The sequence below is a fragment of the Eschrichtius robustus genome, chromosome 11 (genome assembly GCF_028021215.1).
Source record: "Eschrichtius robustus isolate mEscRob2 chromosome 11, mEscRob2.pri, whole genome shotgun sequence".
In the NCBI taxonomy this organism is placed as follows: Eukaryota; Metazoa; Chordata; class Mammalia; order Artiodactyla; family Eschrichtiidae; genus Eschrichtius; species Eschrichtius robustus.
Genome location: NC_090834.1, coordinates 30,004,362 through 30,025,311, shown reverse-complemented (window position 1 = coordinate 30,025,311; position 20,950 = coordinate 30,004,362). Strand labels below are relative to the sequence as shown.

Sequence of the window (20,950 nt, the reverse complement as noted above, 5' to 3'; positions counted from 1 at the left end):
GCAGGATCTAATTCCCTGACTAGGGATCGATCCCTGGCCCCCTTCATTGGGAGCGTGGAGTCTTAACCACTGGACCACCAGGGAAGTCCTATTCTCTTTTTCTTCTTTATCTGACTTCTTTTGGATTGAGTATTTTTATGATTCCATTTCATTTCTTTAGTTGTATACTTTTCGTTATTTTAATGATTTCTTTAGCTTTGACAGCATACATCTTTAATTTATCTACCTTCAAGTGATATTATGCCACTCCTGTATAAGAACTTTACAATAGTTTATTTACATTTCTCCCCATCCTGTCCTTTTTGTTAGTGTTGTCATACAGTTTACTTATACCGGTTATAAACCACTGTTGTTATTTTTGTTTAAATAGTTATCTTAAAGAGATTTAAGTAATAAGAAGCAAGTATTAAATATTTACCCTTGTAGTCATCATTTCTGTTGCTCTTCCTTCCTTTGGGTTTATACATATTTCAGTCTGGTATAATTTTTCTTCTGCCTGAAGGCTTTTCTTTAATATTCTTTCAGCTTTTTATGTCTGAAAAACTCTTCATTTCACTTTTTTTTAAAAGATATTTTCACTTGATATAGAATTCTAGGTTGGCATTTTAAAGTACTTTAAAGATATTGCTACTCTCGCTTACATTTTTTCTGGTGAGAAATCTGCTGTCATACTTTCCTTTGTTTCTATGTGCATTACTGTCTTTTTTTTTCCTCCTATGGCTGCTCTGAAATGTTCTCTTTATCACTAGTTTTGAGCAATTTGATTATGATGTGCCTTGCTGTGGTTTTTTTTCAGGTCATATTTTTGTTTGTCTTGTTCTTGTACTTGGGATTCTGTGAGCTTCTTGGATATGAAAGTTTTTTAGTTTTCAACATATTTGGTAAATTTTGGCCTTTGCTTCTTCTGTCTCCCATTTCTTTCAGGGACTCCAATGGCATGAATAGTAGGGTATTTAAGGTTGTCCCATAGCTCTTGGTTGTTCTTTTCTGTTTTTAAAATTTTTTTTCTCTGTGTGTTTCATTTTGCATAGTTTCTAATGCTTCAAGTTAACTGATTTTTTCTTTTGCAGTCTAATCTTACATTAATCCTTTTCAGTGTATTTTTTTTATCTCAGACATTGTAATTTTCACTTGTAGAAACTAAATTCTTATCTATTTTATATCTTAGTTGTCTCTAACTTTTTGAACATATAGAATAAATTTATAATAATAACTTTTAATGCCCTTGTCTGCTGTTTCTTACATCTGTGTCAGTTCTGGGTTTGATTGATAACTTTCTCTCCTAATTATGGGTTTTACTTTTCTACATCTTAGCATGTCTGATAATCTTTAACTGGATACTAGATATTATGAATTTTACTTTGTTGAGTGCTGGATATTTTTGCATTCCTGTAAGTATTCTTGAGCTTTATTTTGGGACACAGTTAACTTAATTGGAGACTGTTTGGTCCTTTTGACTCCTGCTTTTTATATTTGTTAGGTGGGCTGAGAGCAGCATTTAGTCTAGGACTTATTTCCCACTAATGAAGCAAGACCCTTAATATTCTACCCAGTGCTTTCAGAATTATGAATTTTCCTAGTCTGACTTGTAGGACCAGGCACTATTTCCAGGAGTGCTGAATACTCTTCCTTTAACCCTTTGGGATCGTTCTTTCCCTGACTCCAGGTAGTGTCTTGCTGAATACTCAACGGGAACTCTCTGCACTTCTCTGGGATTCTTTCACTGTGTAGCTCTCCCCTCTCTAGCTGCCTTGGACTCTTAGCTATGTCTCTCTCATTAAGGAGTCCTTCATGCTCTGCCTGGGTTCACCCTCCCTGCACTGTAGTCTCAAATCTTTCTTAAGGCAGTAAGTTGGGACCACTTTGTATATGCCAGGAATCTGACCTTGGCTGGAAATTTCTCTTTTCTTCTGTGAGGCTTCCATAGTATAGGTTTCACACATGATATAGTTGTAAATTAGTTTATGTTGTCTAATTCTGGGTTGACTTTGCAAGAGCACATGGTCACTGTTTTTATTCTTTAAATGCAGTTAAATGTAATTTCCTGATTATAGTTTCTTAGATTATCAGTAATTTATCACATTGAATGAGAAGAGTTTCCCTAGCTGTGTAGAGTTATGGCCTGATTCTAGTGTTTTAATTTTTGTTTGTTTCTTTTTTAGAATGAGTATGGGAATATTAAGTAATGAAGAATAGCTGACTTACATTATTTTTCTCATTGCTACTGGATATTTGGTCAGACATTATAACTGCCATAGGCCATCATGGCATTGTAACATAGAATCTTTAAGTACTGATTTATGGTGGAGCATTGAGGGTTATTTATTTATTTAATGTACTAGAATCATGATCTATTTGTGCTGAATGCTTTGTTAAGGTCAATTAAAGTAACATTTGAATAGTGGTGATGTTACTTGCAACAACTTACTTGTTATTAATATGTACCTGTATTTCATATGCTCTTAATCTGTCCTGTTCAAACAGGAGTAGTCCAGTGGATGACTCTATCCACATCTTGAGTGTTGATGAGAAGAACAAGTTGGGAGCCAGGATTATCAAGGCAGAGATGATGGGAAATATGGTAAGACTTATATGTTGTTCTTTTGGAGAATAATTGCTAAATATTTAACTTCTTACAAGTAATTTTGGAAGTTCCTTAGCTATGTGGATATAGCACTCTTTGAAAATAACTGCTGCTTATTGATTCTTTGAAGAAATTCTTGAACACTTCTAAGAACAGTACTGTCTACTTCTAAGTAAATTATGTAATTTGTCAAATTTCTGAAATTTAAGATTCTAGGGGACTAAAGGCTTTTTAATTTTCTTTTTAACTTGGATATTTGCTTTATTATTGTATTTACAACTTATTGACCGTATTTGAGGGAGATAAAGATGTCACTGTCTTTTCCTTTTTTAGTCATATTTTGTTAAGAATGTGTATTACTTTCTTAAATTCCCTTACTTAGGAACTTTAAAAATGAGCTAATAAAAAGGATGGTTAACTCATTTTTTCAAATCTTAAGGCAACATATTTGTGCCTGACAATGTGTTAAATGCTTTGTGTAGATTAGCTCACTTTATTCCCATAATAATGTTGTGATTTGAAACTTACTTAACTCACAATTGAATAGAAATCAGAATTATTTGGTAAGAGTGGCACCTATCTATTATATTGTCACATTTATATTATACAAATACTGTTACATTGCACATGGCAGAATAACAAAGTCAGGCAGCTTTCCTTATCTTGACAAAATTGATTCCCTCATGGTCATATGTATGTATGCATCTCAGATCCAAATATAAGTGATCTTGAGTAGTGTTCTGTTTTGGTGTACCATCAGTATGACACTCTTTAGTAGAACAAAAAGTAGCCAAACATGATAACTTCTGTTTTTATTAGTTTATATCTGTAATAAAAGTCATATCTTGCATTTACTGCTCTCTCTCTTTGAATCTGGTTCTTGGTAACACTGAACTTAAGCTCAACCCAGAAATTAGTAAGCAAGACAGACCACCAACAACAACAACAGCAAGAAAATAACATATGAGTTTTGAAAGCACAATGAAATTAGTTAAAATAGTGAAAGAGAGGTCACCAAGTTAAGAGGTTAACATATGTTAAAAGAAATGTTCTGTGTTCATGGAACCACTGCAGTGGAGAATGCTATCTTTGCTTGTCATGTAATTCTGTTTATTTAATTTATTTCATTGTGATTTATTGCTTTATATGTCAGTTTTTTAATATAAATTTTTATAGATTTCCTAGAGTAAAAATGAAATACATACAGAATTTTTATCTAAATTACTTAACAATAAAGAAGGTAATATTTTAAATCTTGTGATGGCTTTCTTTTTACAAGTAACTGAAATTCTGAGTATTGGAAGTTTATAATATCTAAGGAATTATAAAAATGCCATTCTTAAGGTTATGTATTTCTTTCATTTCCCTATCTTCCCTAAAATATATGTCCTTGTAATTATTAACCTTCAAAGCATAAACAATTTCTACAGGTATTTGAGAATTTTGTTACCCAGATGAGTTCATTAAAAAGTAATATACTAGGCTGTGAGTTGGTAACTAGATTTAGGTGAGAGCTACTTGGATGTTTGCTATGCTGTTTTCCCTATTGTTACGTGAATTTGAAATATTCTACAAATGAAGAAGCTGTGTTATCACACCTATTTTTCTTGTCTTTCTATTTGAAGGAATTAGCTGAACAACTTAAAGCCCAACTTGACAAGGCAAATAAATTCGAAGACAACATAATGCAGATATCATCAAAAAAATCTGGGGTAGAGGTAAGTAATAAAAGTTTGTTTATAGGTAGCCAGTTACCATGTATAATACTTCTACTTGACAGTGGTAATATTTTAATGTTAAATGTGTCTATATCTGTGTCGGTGTGCTTGTATGTATTTATGCTTGTTTGCTTGTTTTTAAAATTTATTTGCATATGTATTTATTCTCTTATGTTCCACCATTGTGTCCTGGTGGAAAAAAGCCTAGGCCTACAGCTAGGCCTAGGGCCAAGGAGACCTGGTTTTTTTCTGGGCTCTGCCATTTACTGACTGACCTTGCACAAGTCAAGGTCATTATCTCCTCCTCCAGAATGAGAGACTTGAATTTGGTATCCATTTCATGTAAAATATTTTGTTCTAGGATTCATTCACCTATCTGTTGGTCAGTAAAACAGATGAAAACACCTGTCTGCATGGAGTTTTATTTGGGTAGTAAGAAAGAGATAATAAATAATAAAAATTTTAAAAATGTTATATATTTTAGGCAGGGTAGTAGGGATCTTGAGTGCCAGGTATGCTGTGTGTTTATGTGTATGTGTATGTCTTGGGATGCACAGGCTAATTCTCATTGAAAAAGTGACATTGATACAAGGACTTGAAGTTAAACAGTGATCTTTGTGGATCTGAGTGAAGAGCACTGTGGACATAAGGAACAGAGAATTTAAAGTTCCAAAGATTGGACATGTGTCCAATGTGTAGGAAGAACAGCAAGGAGACCAGTGTTGTTGGAGTGGAATGAATGAAAGAGAGGAAAGTAGAAGATCCAGATTAGAGAGATTGTGGGAGGCCAGATCATGTTAAGCTTGAAAGTCATAGTAAGGAAGTATTGGGTTGGCCAAGAAGTTTGTTTGGGTTTTCGTACCATCTTATGGAAAAATCTGAATGAACTTTTTGACCAACCCAATAGGTTTTTATTCTGGGTGAGAGGTAAAGCTATTTAAGATTTTTGAGCAGAAAATGTATTTTGACAGGACCATCCTGGCTTCTTTGTTAAGAGTAGATTGGGGGAGAATAAGGTCAGACACAGGGTCTAGTTAAGCTTTTGCCATAATACATACAAGAAACGATAGTGGACCTTGACCAAGATAGTAGCTGAAGAGATGGTTAGAAGTGATTAAATTTTTTATATGCACAAATGTTTTCTGTGTATATTTTGAAGGAGAGCAGACAGGATTTTTATTATGGTTTAGATGGGAGGGGAATATGGATTAAAGAGAAGAGGAAAAGTAGACTCCAGAGATTTTTACCTGAGCAGCTAGAAGAATAGAATGGCCATTATTTGAGATGTGGGAGAAAGAGTAGGTTTGGAGCTAAGATTAGAAGTTCTGTTTTGGGTATATTGAGCTTGTATGTCTTTTAGATGTGAAACAAGTAGAGCTATCAAGTAGGCAGATGGATATAGTTGGGAGTTGAGAGAAACCTGAACTGTAAATAGAAATTGGGGCATTATTAACATATAAATGGTGTTTAAATTCACGATACTGCATGAAATCTCCACAGGAGTAAATGTAGATAGAAAAAGGCAAAGGATTGGTTTGGTTGCATTACAGTGTTGAGAGGTTTATAGAGTGGTTTATAACTGATTTTAAAGGACTATTCTCAAAGATTAATTTATATAATTTAATGGTAGTGTGAGAGGAGGTGAGAATCTATGAAGTCAGGTTTCATAGAATTTTTTCAAGCTTCAATTATTAATGACTTAGATAATAGTACAGAGAATATGTTTTTGAAATAGGCTGTTTTTACTAAGTTGTGCTAGTCATGTTTTTAAAAAGTGGATAACTTGGAGTTTCTTGTACAGATTAAGGAATTGAGAATGGGAAACTATATAAGTAGGATTAAAAAGTAGGGACTAAAAGAGTATAGCTAAAACTAGTTATACTGTGTACACTTTTGCCAGATTTATTTTTTCAAGTGTCTTTGTGGTCATAATACTTTTGTATTCTGAAATTTTATGTGGTTTCTTAGTGCTAACTATATTAAGTACTAGACCTTCCTGCAGTATATCCTTTCAAAGTATAACCCCATTTTCCAGCCTTACCTCCAAAGCTTTTTTATACGTAACCTACATGTTTCTTTGACATTTACATATGCTATTAATTATCTGTGCTGGATATCACCCTCTTGAGGCTATCCACTTTTCATTTTGTCTTTACTCCATTATGAAGTCTTTTTTTCTCATCCTTTTGAACAGTTATAACCTTTTACTCTTTTGAAACTTAAAGACTTTTAAAATATTCTCTACGGAATTTGTCTTTTCAAATTATATATATTTGTATTCTTGTTATACTTATCTCTTTTTTGATACTTGTCACTTTATATGAGAGGGTTCTAAAACTGTGGCTGAATTTCAGGGGATTCTTGAAATTGAAAGTTCATCTGAAAAAATTGAAGCAGATCTTCTATTAAATAACATTTCTTCTACTGTTCTAAGGATATCGTAGAGTATTGACAGACTATATCTCATCCCTTGTGCATATATCTCTATACCATTACTGATTTCTTTATGTTTTTCAGCTCCTCCTAGCTTTTGAGCATTGTATCTCATAACTCAGGGAAGTAGAATTCAAAGTTGTATTCAAAGTAGAATTTCTATTTGTGAGTCTCTTTTGGAAACTGTATAACCCTTTGAAGCTTCAAATATAAAGGTTTTTATTCTATGGATTCTTTTTTTTTTTAACATTTTTTCCTAGTTTTATTGAGAAATAATTGACATACATCACTGCTTACAGTGTACAGCATGGTGATTTGATTTACATATGTTGTGAAATGGTTATCACAACAGGTTTAGTTAACATCCATCATCTCATATAGATATAATAAAAAGAAAAGAAAAAATCAGTGTGATGAGAACTCTTAGGATCTACTTTCATAACAGTTTTCCCATATATCATACAGCGTGTTAACTATAGTCATCATGTTGTGCATTACATGTCTAGTACTTATTTTTCTTGTAACTGGAGGTTTGTACATTTTGACCACCTTCCTCCAATTCCCCCACCCTTAGGATGTTCACAGTTTAACTGTGAAAAAGCACCTATTAAATTCATACAAACGAATGGAGTGATAATTATAGGAATTACAGGTATCAGCAGTGTTTTTCTTTTGGGGATGGTGGTGTGTGGATGTAACGTGGGATAGACAGCTATACAGGGTGGCCAGGGAAGGGTATCTTTCTGCAATTTCTGAAACTATACTGGTAGGTTATCGCTTTTTATTTATTTTTTTGGTTACAAGTATTATTTATTTATTTATTTATTTGGAGTAGAGTTGATTTACAATGTTGTGTTAGTTTCAGGTGTACAGCAATGTGAATCAGTTATACATATACATATATCCACTCTTTTTTTTTTTTTTAGATTCTTTTCCCATATAGGCCATTACAGAATACTGAGTAGAGTTCCCTGTGCTATACAGCAAGTTCTTATATCCTGAGGATTCTTTGACCAGAAAAGAAAATTTCATTCTTCTCTGCAGAGATAGGGCACTTGCACATTTAGTTAAAGCTTTACTAGGCATATATGTAAAACAAACCTTTGCCAACAATTCTGAAAGAATTCTCTTTCAGAGAATTCAAAGAATGCCATTAAAGTCATTTATTCTATCAGGGTCAGCGCCTTGGTTTATCTACCTTTCAAAGTAGTTTGTTAAAAAATGAAAGTACAAAGTTGTTTACTACAACAAAGAAATGTGCTGATATTTTAGAGGAAAATCCTGAAATACTTCTGATAGAAATTTTGCCCTTTCAGAGAAAAGAAAATCCCATTCATAGAGCATTAAACATTGTTCTTTCATTTCTTAGCTTATTTGTTAGAAATGTTAGATTGTGTGAATAGGGTAAATCTCCTGATTCAGTGATCTATGAATATCTTTTTGGATTTAGTGAAAAACCATCAGCACTTGTAATTGTTGGTTTGCTTATTTCTCTCACCCTTTAGAAGTTGAACTTTTTAGTGTTTAGGACAAGGGCTATTTCAGTTCATATATATAGTGTCTAGGGTAATGCTTGGCATATTGTAAGCAATCAGAAAATAATTGAAATATTTCTTTTATGAATGTCCCTGATTTATTTTGTTCCCCATAGTTTTCTTTTTCATATTATTTTCCTTTATGGTTTATTATAGGATATTGAATATAGGTCCCGGTGCTGTACAGTAGGACCTTGTTGTTTATCCATTCTATATATAATAGTTTGGATCTGCTAATCTCAAATTCCCCATCTATCCCTCCCCAATACCCCCTCCCCCTTGGCAATGACAAGTCTGTTCTCCATGTCTATGAGTCTCTTTCTGTTTCATAAATAAGTTCATTTGTGTCATATTTTAGATTCCACATATAAGTGATATATGATGTTTGTCATCCTCATTTTGACTTGCTTCACTTAGTATGATAATCTCTGGGTGCATCCATGTTGCTGCAAATGGCTTTATTTCATTCTCTTATGGCTAAGTAGTATTCCATTGTATAAATATACTACATCTTCTTTATCCATTCATCTCTCAATGAACCAGTTAGGTTGCTTCCGTGTCTTGGCTATTGTAAATAGTGCTGCTATGAACATAGGGGTGCATGTATCATTTCAAATTACAGTTTTGTCCAGATACATGCTCAGGACTGGGATTGCTGGATCATATGGCAACTCTATTTTCAGTTTTGTCAGGAACCTCCATACTGTTTTCCGTAGTGGCTGCACCAATTTACATTCTCATTAACAGTGTAGGAGGGTTCCCATTTCTCCACACCCTGTCCAGCATTTTTTATTTGTAGATTTTTCAATGATGACCATTCTGACTGGTGTGAGGTGGTACCTCATTGTACTCTTGATTTGCATTTCTCTAATAATTAGCAACATTGAGTATCTTTTCCTGTGCCTATTGGCAATCTGTATGTCTTCTTTTTTTTTCTTATTTCTGAGATATACATTTTAAAGTAATAACTAGAATTATGACTTATAACATTATACCAGAATATATAAGATTTTTAGAAATTTCATGTAATGTCTGAAACATGTTAACATATTTCCATACAAATAACCCAAAGAAAGTTTAGTATTAGTTGTTTTTTTTGTTTGTTTGTTTGTTTATACTGCAGGTTCTAATTAGTCATTAGTTTTATACACATCAGTATATACATGTCAATCCCCACCGCCCGATTTAGCACACCACCATCCCCACCCCACCGCGGTTTTGCCCCCTTGGTGTCCATACGTTTGTTCTCTACATCTGTGTCTCAACTTCTGACCTGCAAACCGGTTCATCTGTACCATTTTTCTAGGTTGCACATACACGCGTTAATATACGATATTTGTTTTTCTCTTTCTGACTTACTTCACTCTGTATGACAGTCTCTAGATCCATCCATGTCTCAACAAATGACTCAATTTCGTTCCTTTTTATGGCTGAGTAATATTCCATTATATATATGTACCACAACTTCTTTATCCATTTGTCTGTCGTTGGGCATATAGGTTGCTTCCATGACCTGGCTATTGTAAATAGTGCTGCAATGAACATTGGGGTGCATGTGTCTTTTTGAATTATGGTTTTCTCTGGGTATATGCCCAGTAGTGGGATTGCTGGATCATATGGTAATTCTATTTATAGTTTTTTAAGGAACCTCCATACTGTTGTCCATAGTGGCTGTATCAGTTTACATTCCCACCAACAGTGCAAGAGGGTTCCCTTTTCTCCACACCCTCTCCAGCATTTGTTGTTTGTAGATTTGCTGATGATGCCCATTCTAACTGATGTGAAGTGATACCTCATTGTAGTTTTGATTGGCATTTCTCTAATAATTAGTAATGTTGAACAGCTTTTCATGTGCTTCTTGGCCATCTGTATCTCTTCTTTGGAGAAATGTCTATTTAGGTCTTCTGCCCATTTTTGCATTGGGTTGCTTGTTTCTTTAATATTGAGTTGCATGAGCTGTTTATATATTTTGGAGATTAATCCTTTGTCCGTTGATTCGTTTGCAAATATTTTCTCCCATTCTGAGGGTTGTCTTTTCATCTTCTTTATGGTTTCCTTTGCTGTGCAAAAGCTTTTAAGTTTCATTAGGTCCCATTTGTTTATTTTTGTTTTTATGTCCATTAATCTAGGAGTTGGATCAGAAAAGATCTTGCTGTGATTTATGTCAAAGAGTGTTCTTGCTGTTTTCCTCTAAGAGTTTTATAGTGTCTGGTCTTAAATTTAGGTCTCGAATCCATTTTGAGTTTATATTTGTGTATGGTGTTAGGGAGTGTTCTAATTTCATTCTTTTACATGTAGCTGTCCAGTTTTCCCAGCACCACTTATTGAAGAGACTGTCTTTTCTCCATTGTATATTCTTGCCTCCTTTGTCATAGATTAGTTGACCATAGGTGCGTGGGGTTATCTCTGGGCTTTCTATCTTGTTCCATTGATCTATGTTTCTGTTTTTGTGCCAGTACTATATTGTCTTGATTACTATAGCTTTGTAGTATAGTCTGAAGTCAGGGAGTCTGATTCCTCCAGCTCCATTTTTTTGCCTCAAGACTGCTTTGGCTATTCGGGGTCTTTTGTGTCTCCATACAAATTTTAAGATGATTTGTTCTAGTTCCATAAAAAATGCCATTGGTAATTTGATAGGGATTGCCTTGAATCTGTAGATTCCTTTGGGTAGTATAGTCATTTTCACAATATTGATTCTTCCAATCCAAGAACATGGTATATCTCTCCATCTGTTGGTATCATCTTTAATATCTTTCAACAGTATCTTATAGTTTTCTGCATACAGGTCTTTTGTCTCCCTAGGAAGGTTTATTCCTAGGTATTTTATTCTTCTTGTTGCAGTGGTAAATGGGAGTGTTTCCATAATTTCTCTTTCAGATTTTTCATCATTAGTGTATAGGAATGCAAGAGATTTCTGTGCATTAATTTTGTATCCTGCAACTTTACCAAATTCATTGATTAGCTCTAGTAGTTTTCTAGTAGCATTTTTAGGATTTTCTATGTATAGTATCATGTCATCTGCAAACAGTGACAGTTTTACTTCTTCTTTTCCAATTTGTATTTCTTTTATTTCTTTTTCTTGTTTGATTACCGTGGCTAGGATTTCCAAAACTATGTTGAATAATAGTGGTGAGAGTGGACATCCTTGTCTCGTTCCTGATCTTAGAGGAAATGCTTTCAGTTTTTCACCGTTGAGAATGATGTTTGCTGTGGGTTTGTCATATATGGCCTTTATTATGTTGAGGTAGGTTCCCTCTATGCCCACTTTCTGGAGAGTTTTTATCATAAATGGGTGTTGAATTTTGTCAAAAGCTTTTTCTGCATCTATTGAGATGACCATATGGTTTTTATTCCTCAATTTGTTAATATGGTGCATCACATTGATTGATTTGCGTATATTGAAGAATCCTTGCTTCCATGGGATAAATCCCACTAGATTGTGGTGTATGATCCTTTTAATGTGTTGTTGGATTCGGTTTGCCAGTATTTTGTTGAGGATTTTTGCATCTATATTCATCAGTGATATTGGTCTGAAATTTTCTTTTTTTGTAGTATCTTTGTCTGGTTTTGGTATCAGGGTGATGGTGGCCTCATAGAATGAGTTTGGGAGTGTCCCTTCCTCTGCAAATTTTTGGAAGAGTTTGAGAAGAATGGGTGTGAGCTCTTCTCTGAATGTTTGATAGAATTCACCTGTGAAGCCATCTGATCCAGGATATTTGTTTGTTGGAAGATTTTTAATCACAGTTTCAATTTCATTACTGTGATTGGTCTGTTCATATGTTCTATTTTTTCCTGGTTCAGTCTTTAAAGTTTATACCTTTCTAAGAATTTGTCCATTTCTTCCAGGTTGTCCATTTTATTGGCATAGAGTTTCTGGTAGTAGTCTCTTTGGATGCTTTGTATTTCTGCGGTGTCTGTTGTAACTTCTCCTTTTTCATTTCTAATTTAATTGATTTGAGTCCTCTCCCTCTTTTTCTTGATGAGGCTGGCTAATGGTTTATCAATTTTGTGTATCTTCTCAAAGAACAGCTTTTAGTTTTATTGATTTTTGCTATTGTTTTCTTTGTTTCTATTTCATTTATTTCTGCTCTGATCTTTATGATTTCTTTCCTTCTGCTAACTTTGGGTTTTGTTTGTTCTTCTTTCTCTGGTTCCTTTAGTTGTAAGGTTAGATTGTTTACTTGAGATTTTTCTTGTTTCTTGAGGTAGGCTTGTATAGGTATAAACTTCCCTCTTAGAACTGCTTTTGCTGCATCCCATAGGTTTTGGATCGTCGTGTTTTCATTGTCATTTGTCTCTAGGTATTTTTTGATTTCCTCTTTGCTTTCTTCAGTGATCTCTTGGTTATTTAGTAACGTATTGTTTAGCCGCCATGTGTTTGTGCTTTTCACGTTTTTTTCCCTGTAGTTCATTTCTAATCTCATAGCGTTGTGGTCAGAAAAGATGCTTGATAGGATTTCAATTTTCTTAAATTTACTGAGGCTTGATTTGTGATCCAAGATGTGATCTATCCTGGAGGATGTTCTGTGCGCACTTGAGAAGAAAGTGTAATCTGCTGTTTTTGGATGGAATGTCCTATAAATATCAATTAAATCTATCTGGTCTATTGTGTCATTTAAAGCTTCTGTTTCCTTATTTATTTTCATTTTGGATGATCTGTCCATTGGTGTAAGTGAGTTGTTAAAGTCCCCCACTATTTTTGTGTTACTGTCGATTTCCTCTTTTATAGCTGTTAGCAGTTGTCTTATGTATTGAGATGCTCCTATGTTGGGTACATATATGTTTATAATTGTTATATCTTCTTCTTGGATTAATCCCTTGATCATTATGTGGTGTCCTTCCTTGTCTCTTGTAACATTCTTTATTTTAAAGTCTATTTTATTTGATATGAGTAAATGTACTGCAGATTTCTTTTGATTTCCACTTGCATGGGATATCTTTTTCTATCCCCTCACTTTCAGTCTGTACGTGTCCCTAGGTCTGAAGTGCGTCTCTTGTAGACAGCATATATATGGGTCTTGTTTTTGTATCCATTCAGCAAGCCTGTGTCTTTTGGTTGGAGCATTTAATCCATTTATGTTTAAGGTAATTATTGATATGCATGTTCCTTTGACTATTTTCTTAATTGTTTTGGGTTTGTTTTTATAGGTCCTTTTCTTCTCTTGTGTTTCCCACTTAGAGAAGTTCCTTTAGCATTTGTTGTAGAGCTGGTTTGGTGGTGCTGAATTCTCTTAGCTTTTGCTTGTCTATAAAGCTTTTGCTTTCTCCATCTAATCTGAATGAGATCCTTGCCGGGTAGAGTAATCTTAGTTTTAGATTCTTCCCTTTCATCACTTTAAGTATATCATGCCACTCCCTTCTGGCTTGTAAAGTTTCTGTTGAGAAATCAGCTGTTAACGTTATGGGAGTTCCCTTGTATCTTATTTATAGTTTTTCCCTTCCTGCTTTCAATAATTTTTCTTTGTCTTTAATTTTTGCCAGTTTGATTACTATGTGTCTCAGCGTGTTTTTCCTTGGGTTTATCCTGTATGGGACTCACTTTGCCTCCTGGACTTGGGTGTCTATTTCCTTTCCATGTTAGGGAAGTTTTCAACTATGATCTCTTCAAATATTTTCTCTGGTCCTTTCTCTCTCTCTTCTCCTTCTGGGACCCTTATAATGCGAATGTTGTTGTGTGTAATGTTGTCCCAGAGGTCTCTTAGGCTGTCTTCATTTCTTTTCATTCTTTTTTTTTTATTCTGTTCCACAGCAGTGAATTCCACCATTCTGTCTTCCAGGTCACTTATCCTTTCTTCTGCCTCAGTTATTCTGCTGTTGATTCCTTCTAGTGTAGTTTTCATTTCAGTTATTGTATTGTTCATCTGTGTTTGTGCTTTAATTCTTCTAGGTCTTTGTTAAACATTTCTTGCATCTTCTCGATGTTTGCCTCCATTGTTTTTCCAAGGTCCTGGATCATCTTCACTATCATTATTCTGAATTCTTTTTCTGGAATGTTGCCTATCTCCACTTCATTTAGTTGTTTTTCTTGGGTTTTATCTTGTTCCTTCATCTGGTATATAGCCTTTTCATCTTGTCTATCTTTCTGTGAATGTGGTTTTTGTTCCACAGGCTGCAGGATTGTAGTTCTTCTTGCTTCTGCTGCCTGCCCTCTGGTGGATGAGGCTATATAAGAGGCTTGATGGGGTGTATATCTTCTTTGGAGAAATGTCTATTTAGGTCTTCTGTCCACTTTTTGATTGGGTTTTTTGTTTTTTTGTTATTGAGTTTTATGTGCTATTTCTGTATTTTGGAAATTAAGCCCTTGTCTGTTGCATCACTTGCACTTATTTTCTCCCATTCTGTAGGTTGCCTTTTTATTTTGTTTATGGTTTCCTTTGCTGCGCAAAAACTTGTAAGTATGATTAGGTCCCATTTGTTTATTTTTGCTTTTATTTCTGTTGCCTTGGGAGAGTGACCTAAGAAAACATTTGTATGATATATGTCAGAGAATGTTTTGCCTATGTTTTCTTCTAGGAGTTTTATGCTGTCATGTCATATATTTAAGTCTTTGAGCCATTTTGAGTTTATTTTTGTGTATAGTGTGAGGGTGTGGTCTACCTTTGTTGATTTACATGCAGCTGTCCTGCTTTCCCAATGCTACTTGCTGAAGAGACTGTCTTTTCTCCACTGTATATTCTTGCCTACTTTGTTGAAGATTCATTGGCCATAGGTGTATGGGTTTATTTCTGGGCTCTCTATTCTGTTCCATTGATCCGTATGTCTGTTTTTGTGCCCATACAACGCTGTTTTGATTACTGTAGCTTTGTAGTATTTTCTGAAGTCTGGGAGGGTTATGCATCTTGTTTTGTTCTTTCTCCTCAGGAATACTTTGACAGTTCTGGGGCTTTTATGGTTCCATATCAATTTTAGGATTATTTGTTCTCGTTCTCTGAAAACTTTCATGTGTAATTTCATAGGGATCACATTAAATATGTAGACTGCTTTATGTAGTGTGGCCATTTTACCAGTATTAATTCTTCCAATCCAAGAGTATGGGATGTCTTTCCACTTCTTTGAATCATCTTCAATTTCCTTTAGTAATTTTTTAAAGTTCTTAGCTTATAAATCTTTTCATATCCTTGATCAGGTTTATTCCTAAGTCTTTTTTTTTTTTTTTTTGATGTGATTTTAAGAGGAAATTTTTTTTAAATTTCCCTTTATTTTATTGTTAGTGTAATGAAATACAACAGATTTCTGCATATTAATTTTGTATCCTGCTACCTTGTTGAATTCATTTATCATTTCTAGCAGTTTTTGTGTGGAGTCTTTTGAGTGTTCTATATATAGTACCTTCTTCATATAGTGACAGTTTTACCTCTTCCCTTCCAATTTGTATGCCTTTCATTTCTTTTTCTTGTGTGATAGCTGTGGCTAGGACTTCCAATACTATGTTATATAGAAGTGGTGAGAGTGGGCATCCTTGTGTTGTTCCAGATTTTAGTGGCAGCGCTTTCATCTTTTCACCTTTGAGTATTATTGGTGGTGAGTTTTTCATAAATAGCTTTTATTATGTTGAGATATGTTCCCTCTATTCCCACTTTTGTAAGAGTTTTTGTCATGAATGTATGTTGAATTTTACCAGATGCTTCTTTTGCATCTATTAAGATGATTATGTGGTTGTTGTCTTTTTTTGTTGTGGTGGTCTGTCACATTGATTGATTTGTGTATGTTGAACCATTCTTGTTACCCTGGGGTGAATCCAGCTTGGTTGTGGTGTATGATCTTTTTTATGTGTTGTTGGATTTGGTTTGCTAGTATTTTGTTGAGAATTTTTGCATCTGTATTCATCAAAGATATTGGCCTGTAATTTTCTTTTTTGGTAGTGTCTTTGTCTGATTTTGGTTATTAGGGTGATCGTGGCTTCATAGAATGACTTTGGGAGTGTTTCTTCCCTTCAGTCTTTTGGAAGAATTGGAGAAGAATCAGTATATAAATTCTTATTTGTATATCTGGTAGAATTCCATCAGTCTGTTCAAATTATCTATTTCTTCTTGATTCAGTTTTGTTGGGCCCCTTGTTTCTAGAAACTTGTCCATTTCTTCTAGGTTGTCCAATTTGTTGGCATATAATTGTTCATAGTATTTCCTTACTTTTTTTTTGTATTTCTGCGATATCAGTTGTTATTTCTCCTCTTTTATTTATTTATTGTTTGCTTTTTTGTGTCCTCTCTCTTTTCTTAAAGATGCTGGCCAGAGATTTGTTGATTTTGTTTATCCTTTCAAAGAACCAGCTCTTGGTTTTATTGATTTTTTTCTACTTTTTAAAAAATCTCTATTTTATTTATTTCTTCTCTGACGTTTATTATTTCCTTCCTTCTGCTGACTTTGGGTATTGTTTGTTTGTTGTCTAATTCTTCTAGGTGATAAGTTAGGTTGTTTATTTAAGATTTTTCTTGTTTTTTGAGGAAGGCCTTTATTGCTATGAACTTCTCTCTAAGAAATGCTTTTGCTGCATCCCATTGATTTTCTATGGTTATGTTTTTATTGTCATTTATCTTAAGGTGTTTTTTAATTTCCTCTTGATTTCGTCATTGACCCATTGGTTTTTAAGTAGTATGTTGTTTAGTCTCCATGTAATTCTTTTTTTCCCATTTCTCATTCTGTGTTTGATTTCAAGTTTCATGCCATTGTTGTCAGAAAAGGTGCTTGAAATAATTTCTGTCCTCTTTAATTTGTTGAGGCTTCTTTTGTGACCTAGTTGATGGTCAATTCTAGAGAATGGTCCATGCACAGTTGAAAAGAATTTTTTTGTTTTTTGGATATAATGTCCTGAAAATATAAATTAGGTTTAGCTGTTCTGTTGTATCATTTGGGATCTCTGTTGCCTTATTGAATTTCTATCTGGAAGATCTGTCCAGTGATATGAGTTGGGTATTAAATTCTAATGCTATTTTTGTATTCCTGTCTGTTTCTCCCTTTATGTCTGTTCGTATTTATGTCTTCGGGTTCTCTTGTACTGAGTGCATATATATTAATGAGTGTAATGTCCTCTTCTTGTACTGATCCTTTTATCATTATGTAGTGTCTTTCTTTATGTCTCTTTTTGGCCATTGTTTTAAAGTTGATTTTGTCGGAAAAAATTATTGCTACCTCCGCTTTCCTGCCATTATGTTTGCATGAAATATCTGTCTCCATCCCATCACATTCAGTCTATGTGTGTCCTTTGCCCTAAAGTTGGTTTCTTGTAGGCAGTTTATTGTAGGCTCTTGTTTCATTACCCAGTCAGCCATTCTGTGTCTTTTGATTGGAGCATTTAGTCCATGGACATTTAAGATAATTATTTATAGGTATGTATTTATTGCTCTTTTCAACCTTGTTTTCCTGTTGATTTTATATTTCTTCTTTGTCCCTTTCTTTATCTTTTTGGTTTTTTTCTGTGATTTAATGGTTTCCTTTTATATTGTACTTAAGTGCTCTTCGTTTCGGTTTTGCTGAATCTATTATGTTTTTGATTTGTGGCTGCCCTGTTTTTCAAGTATGTTAACCAATTTCTATATCTACTTGCTTTAGACTGGTAGTCATATAGGCTGAAACACGTTCTTAAAAAAAACCCAAAAAACTATATTTTCTTACTCTCCTCTTCCACAGTTTATGATTTTAATGTCCTCTTTTACATCTTCACGATTATCCTTTTGCTGTTCATTGTAGTTAACTGCTTTTACAAAATTTTTGATTTTTTAAAAAATCTGTGTACTGGCTTATTTAAGTGATTTACTTTCTAATTATCATTTTTCTCTTTCCTGTAGATTCTAGCTTTTTTGTAGTTAGAGAAGACCTTTCAGTATTTCTTATTTTTAGAATAGGTTTAGTATTGCTATTCTTTCTGTTTTTGCTTGCCTGAGAAATTTTTTTTTTTAAATTTATTTTGTTGTGCCGGGTCTTAGTTGTGGCAGGTGGGCTCCTTAGTTGCGGCTTGTGGGCTGCTTAGTTGTGGCTCACTGGCTCCTTAGTTGCAGCATGTGGGCTCCTTTAGTTGCGGCAGGCAGGCTCCTTAGTTGTAGCTCACGGGCTCCTTAGTTGCGGCTTGCTGTCTTTGTGGCATGCAGGCTCCTTAGTTGTGGCATGCAAACTCTTGGTTGTGGCATGCATGTGGGATCTAGTTCCCTGGCCAGAGATCGAACCCAGGCCCCCTGCATTGGGAGCACAGAGTCTTAACCACTGCGCCACCAGGGAAGTCCCTGAGAAATTCTTTATCTCTCCTTCTATTCTAAATGATAATCTTGCTGGGTAGAGTATCCTAAGTTGCAGGTGTTTCCGTTTCAGGACTTTGAATATATCTTGCCACTCCCTTCTGGCCTGCAACATTTCTGTAGAGAAATCAGCTGATAGCCTTATGGGGGTTCCCTTGTAATTAACTCTTTGTTTTTCTCTTGCTACTTTTAGAATTCTCTCTTTATCTTTATCTTTTGCCATTTTAATTATAAAATATGTCTTGTTGTAGATCTGTTTGGGTTCCTCTTATTTGGGACCCTCTGTGCTTCTCTACCTGGATATCTGTTTCCTTATTTAGGTTTGGGATGTTTTCAGCCATAATTTCTTCAGATGCATTTTTGATCCTCTTTTCTCTTTCTTCTCCTTCTGGGATCCCTATTGTGTGAAGATAGGAACACTTTATATTATCCCATAGGTCTCATATATTGCTTTCATTTTTTTTTTTTCAGTGTCTTTCTATTTGCTGTTCTGATTGGGTGATTTCCATTATTCCATCTTCCAGATCCCTTATTCGTTCTTCTGCATCATTCAATTTGCTGTTTATTGCCTTTAGTTCAGCTTTCATCTTGGCAAATGAATTTTCTAATTTTTTTTGGTTCCTCTTTATAGTTCCTAGTTCCTTTTTACAGTAACCTGCATTTCTATTGACGGCTTTTCTTAATTCCTTCAGTATTTTTATTATCTCCTTTTTGAACTCAGAGTCTGTTATATTTGAGTGGTATGTTTCATTGTTTGTTCTTTCAGGGGAATTCTCTTGATCTTTTAATCGGGATTGGTTCTTCTGCTTCTTCATTTTACTTATATTTCTCTTACTCTATGAGTTTAGGAGAAACAGTTATGTAGTGTGGTCTTCGAGGACTATTTTTATGTGGTAGCATTCCTGTGTAGTCTGTGTGAGTTTAATATTTTTGGTGCAAGGTCTGTTTTTAGTATGGATGCTTGTCACTTATTTCCTCAGTGTGTGCTGGCCATTAGCCCCTTGTTAGCGGGTGTGACTGCTGTTGTGGTGATCAGAGAGAGCCTGCAGTAGATATTTTCAGGGCCTCCTCTTTCCTCTGTGGTTGTCACAGCCCTGTCAGGAGCAGGGTCTTTGCTCTCCAAATGTTAGAGTAGAAGCCCCCAGGTCCATTTCTTAAGTGCACTGTGAGGTAGGCGGGACTGTAGCATTCCTTCTGGGAAAGTAGCCACTGAGTATTCCTTCACCGGAGCTGTCCACTCAGGAGTGGGCTCTGTGGTGTCACCTGTCACCCATTGTGCGGGTTCACAAAGCACACTGTTGTTGGCACTGCCCTTGGCCCTGCCTCAGCTGTAGGAATGCATGCAATCAGCACTGGTGTCCCTCAGGTGCTGTGTTCACAAAGCCAACAGCACAGGTCCGTAGGCACAGATCTGCTGAAGTCAGGTACTAGAACTGCAGTAGCGGTGCACCTGGACCTGCTATGGGAGCTATGGAAGCAGCCCAGACTCCAGTCCTCCCTCCTTGTGCATTCACCTGCAAAACCCACAGCTGCTAACACCAGACATGAACACCCATCGTCCACTCGGATGTCTGGCAGGCACTGAGTTCGCAAAGGGCCCAGTGGCTGCATTGTAAATCTGCAGATCACACAGCAGCGAGGAGAGGGCTCAGCTTTCAGCCCTGTTTCCTAGATTGTGTGGCCCCTGGGTATGGGCTCTGATTTCAGCCCTGCCTCTGCATGTGGGCAACCTGCTGGAGCTTGTGCATTCCCAGAGCTTCTAGTGGAGGTGCCAGGACTGCTTTGAATATGCCAAGAAAGAGGCTTCTATGGTGGGCCCTGCCCCTCTCTTCACAAATCCATTAACAGTGGCACTTCGCTTCTATGGTGGGCCCAGGCTTCTTCCACATATAACCCCCCAGTTGAAGCCCATACCATGCTTCAGTCCCTTTAGGCTGTCTTTGTTCAGCCAACCTTAGTCCTCTCCCCTGGTGTGTCCTCTGAAGCCTGAGTTTCAGCACCCTGCCCCTGCATGCACTAGCAAAGGCGTGTCTCAGGCTGGGCAATGCAGTGAGGTGGCATGGACCATCTGTGCTGGTTCATCTCTCTCTGTTCTGCCTTCCACAGACCAGCTGCTTCACTCTCCTCCGAGCCTCTGAAGCTCCCTTTCTGTCCTGGCTGATCGCCCTACCTGTGAAGAGGCTTTCCAGGGTGCAGAAACCTTTCCTGTTTCATAGCTCCCTCCCGGGGCACAGGTCCCGTCCAGATTCCTTTTCTTATTTCTTTCATCCTACTCAGTTATGTGATAATCTTTCTTGCAATTTTGGATGTCTGAGATCTTCTGCCGGCTTTCAGCAGGTACACTGTGTGAATTGTTCCACATGTGGATGTATTTTTGATGTATTAGTGGGAGTAGATGAGCTCCGTGTCCTTTATTCCACCATCTTGATTGGAGCCCTCCCCATAGTTTTCT

General features: G+C 35.6%; 1 protein-coding gene across 1 annotated transcript in view; it reads left to right on the top strand.

Annotated features, from left to right (window-relative positions):
- Positions 1–20,950, top strand: part of CWF19L2 (CWF19 like cell cycle control factor 2) — a 185,861-nt gene that overhangs the window by 82,646 nt on the left and 82,265 nt on the right. Inside the window, exons 9-10 of the mRNA XM_068556327.1 lie at positions 2,485–2,581; positions 4,210–4,302. Coding sequence (XP_068412428.1) covers positions 2,485–2,581; positions 4,210–4,302 — 190 coding nt within the window. The remainder of the gene's footprint in view (positions 1–2,484; positions 2,582–4,209; positions 4,303–20,950) is intronic.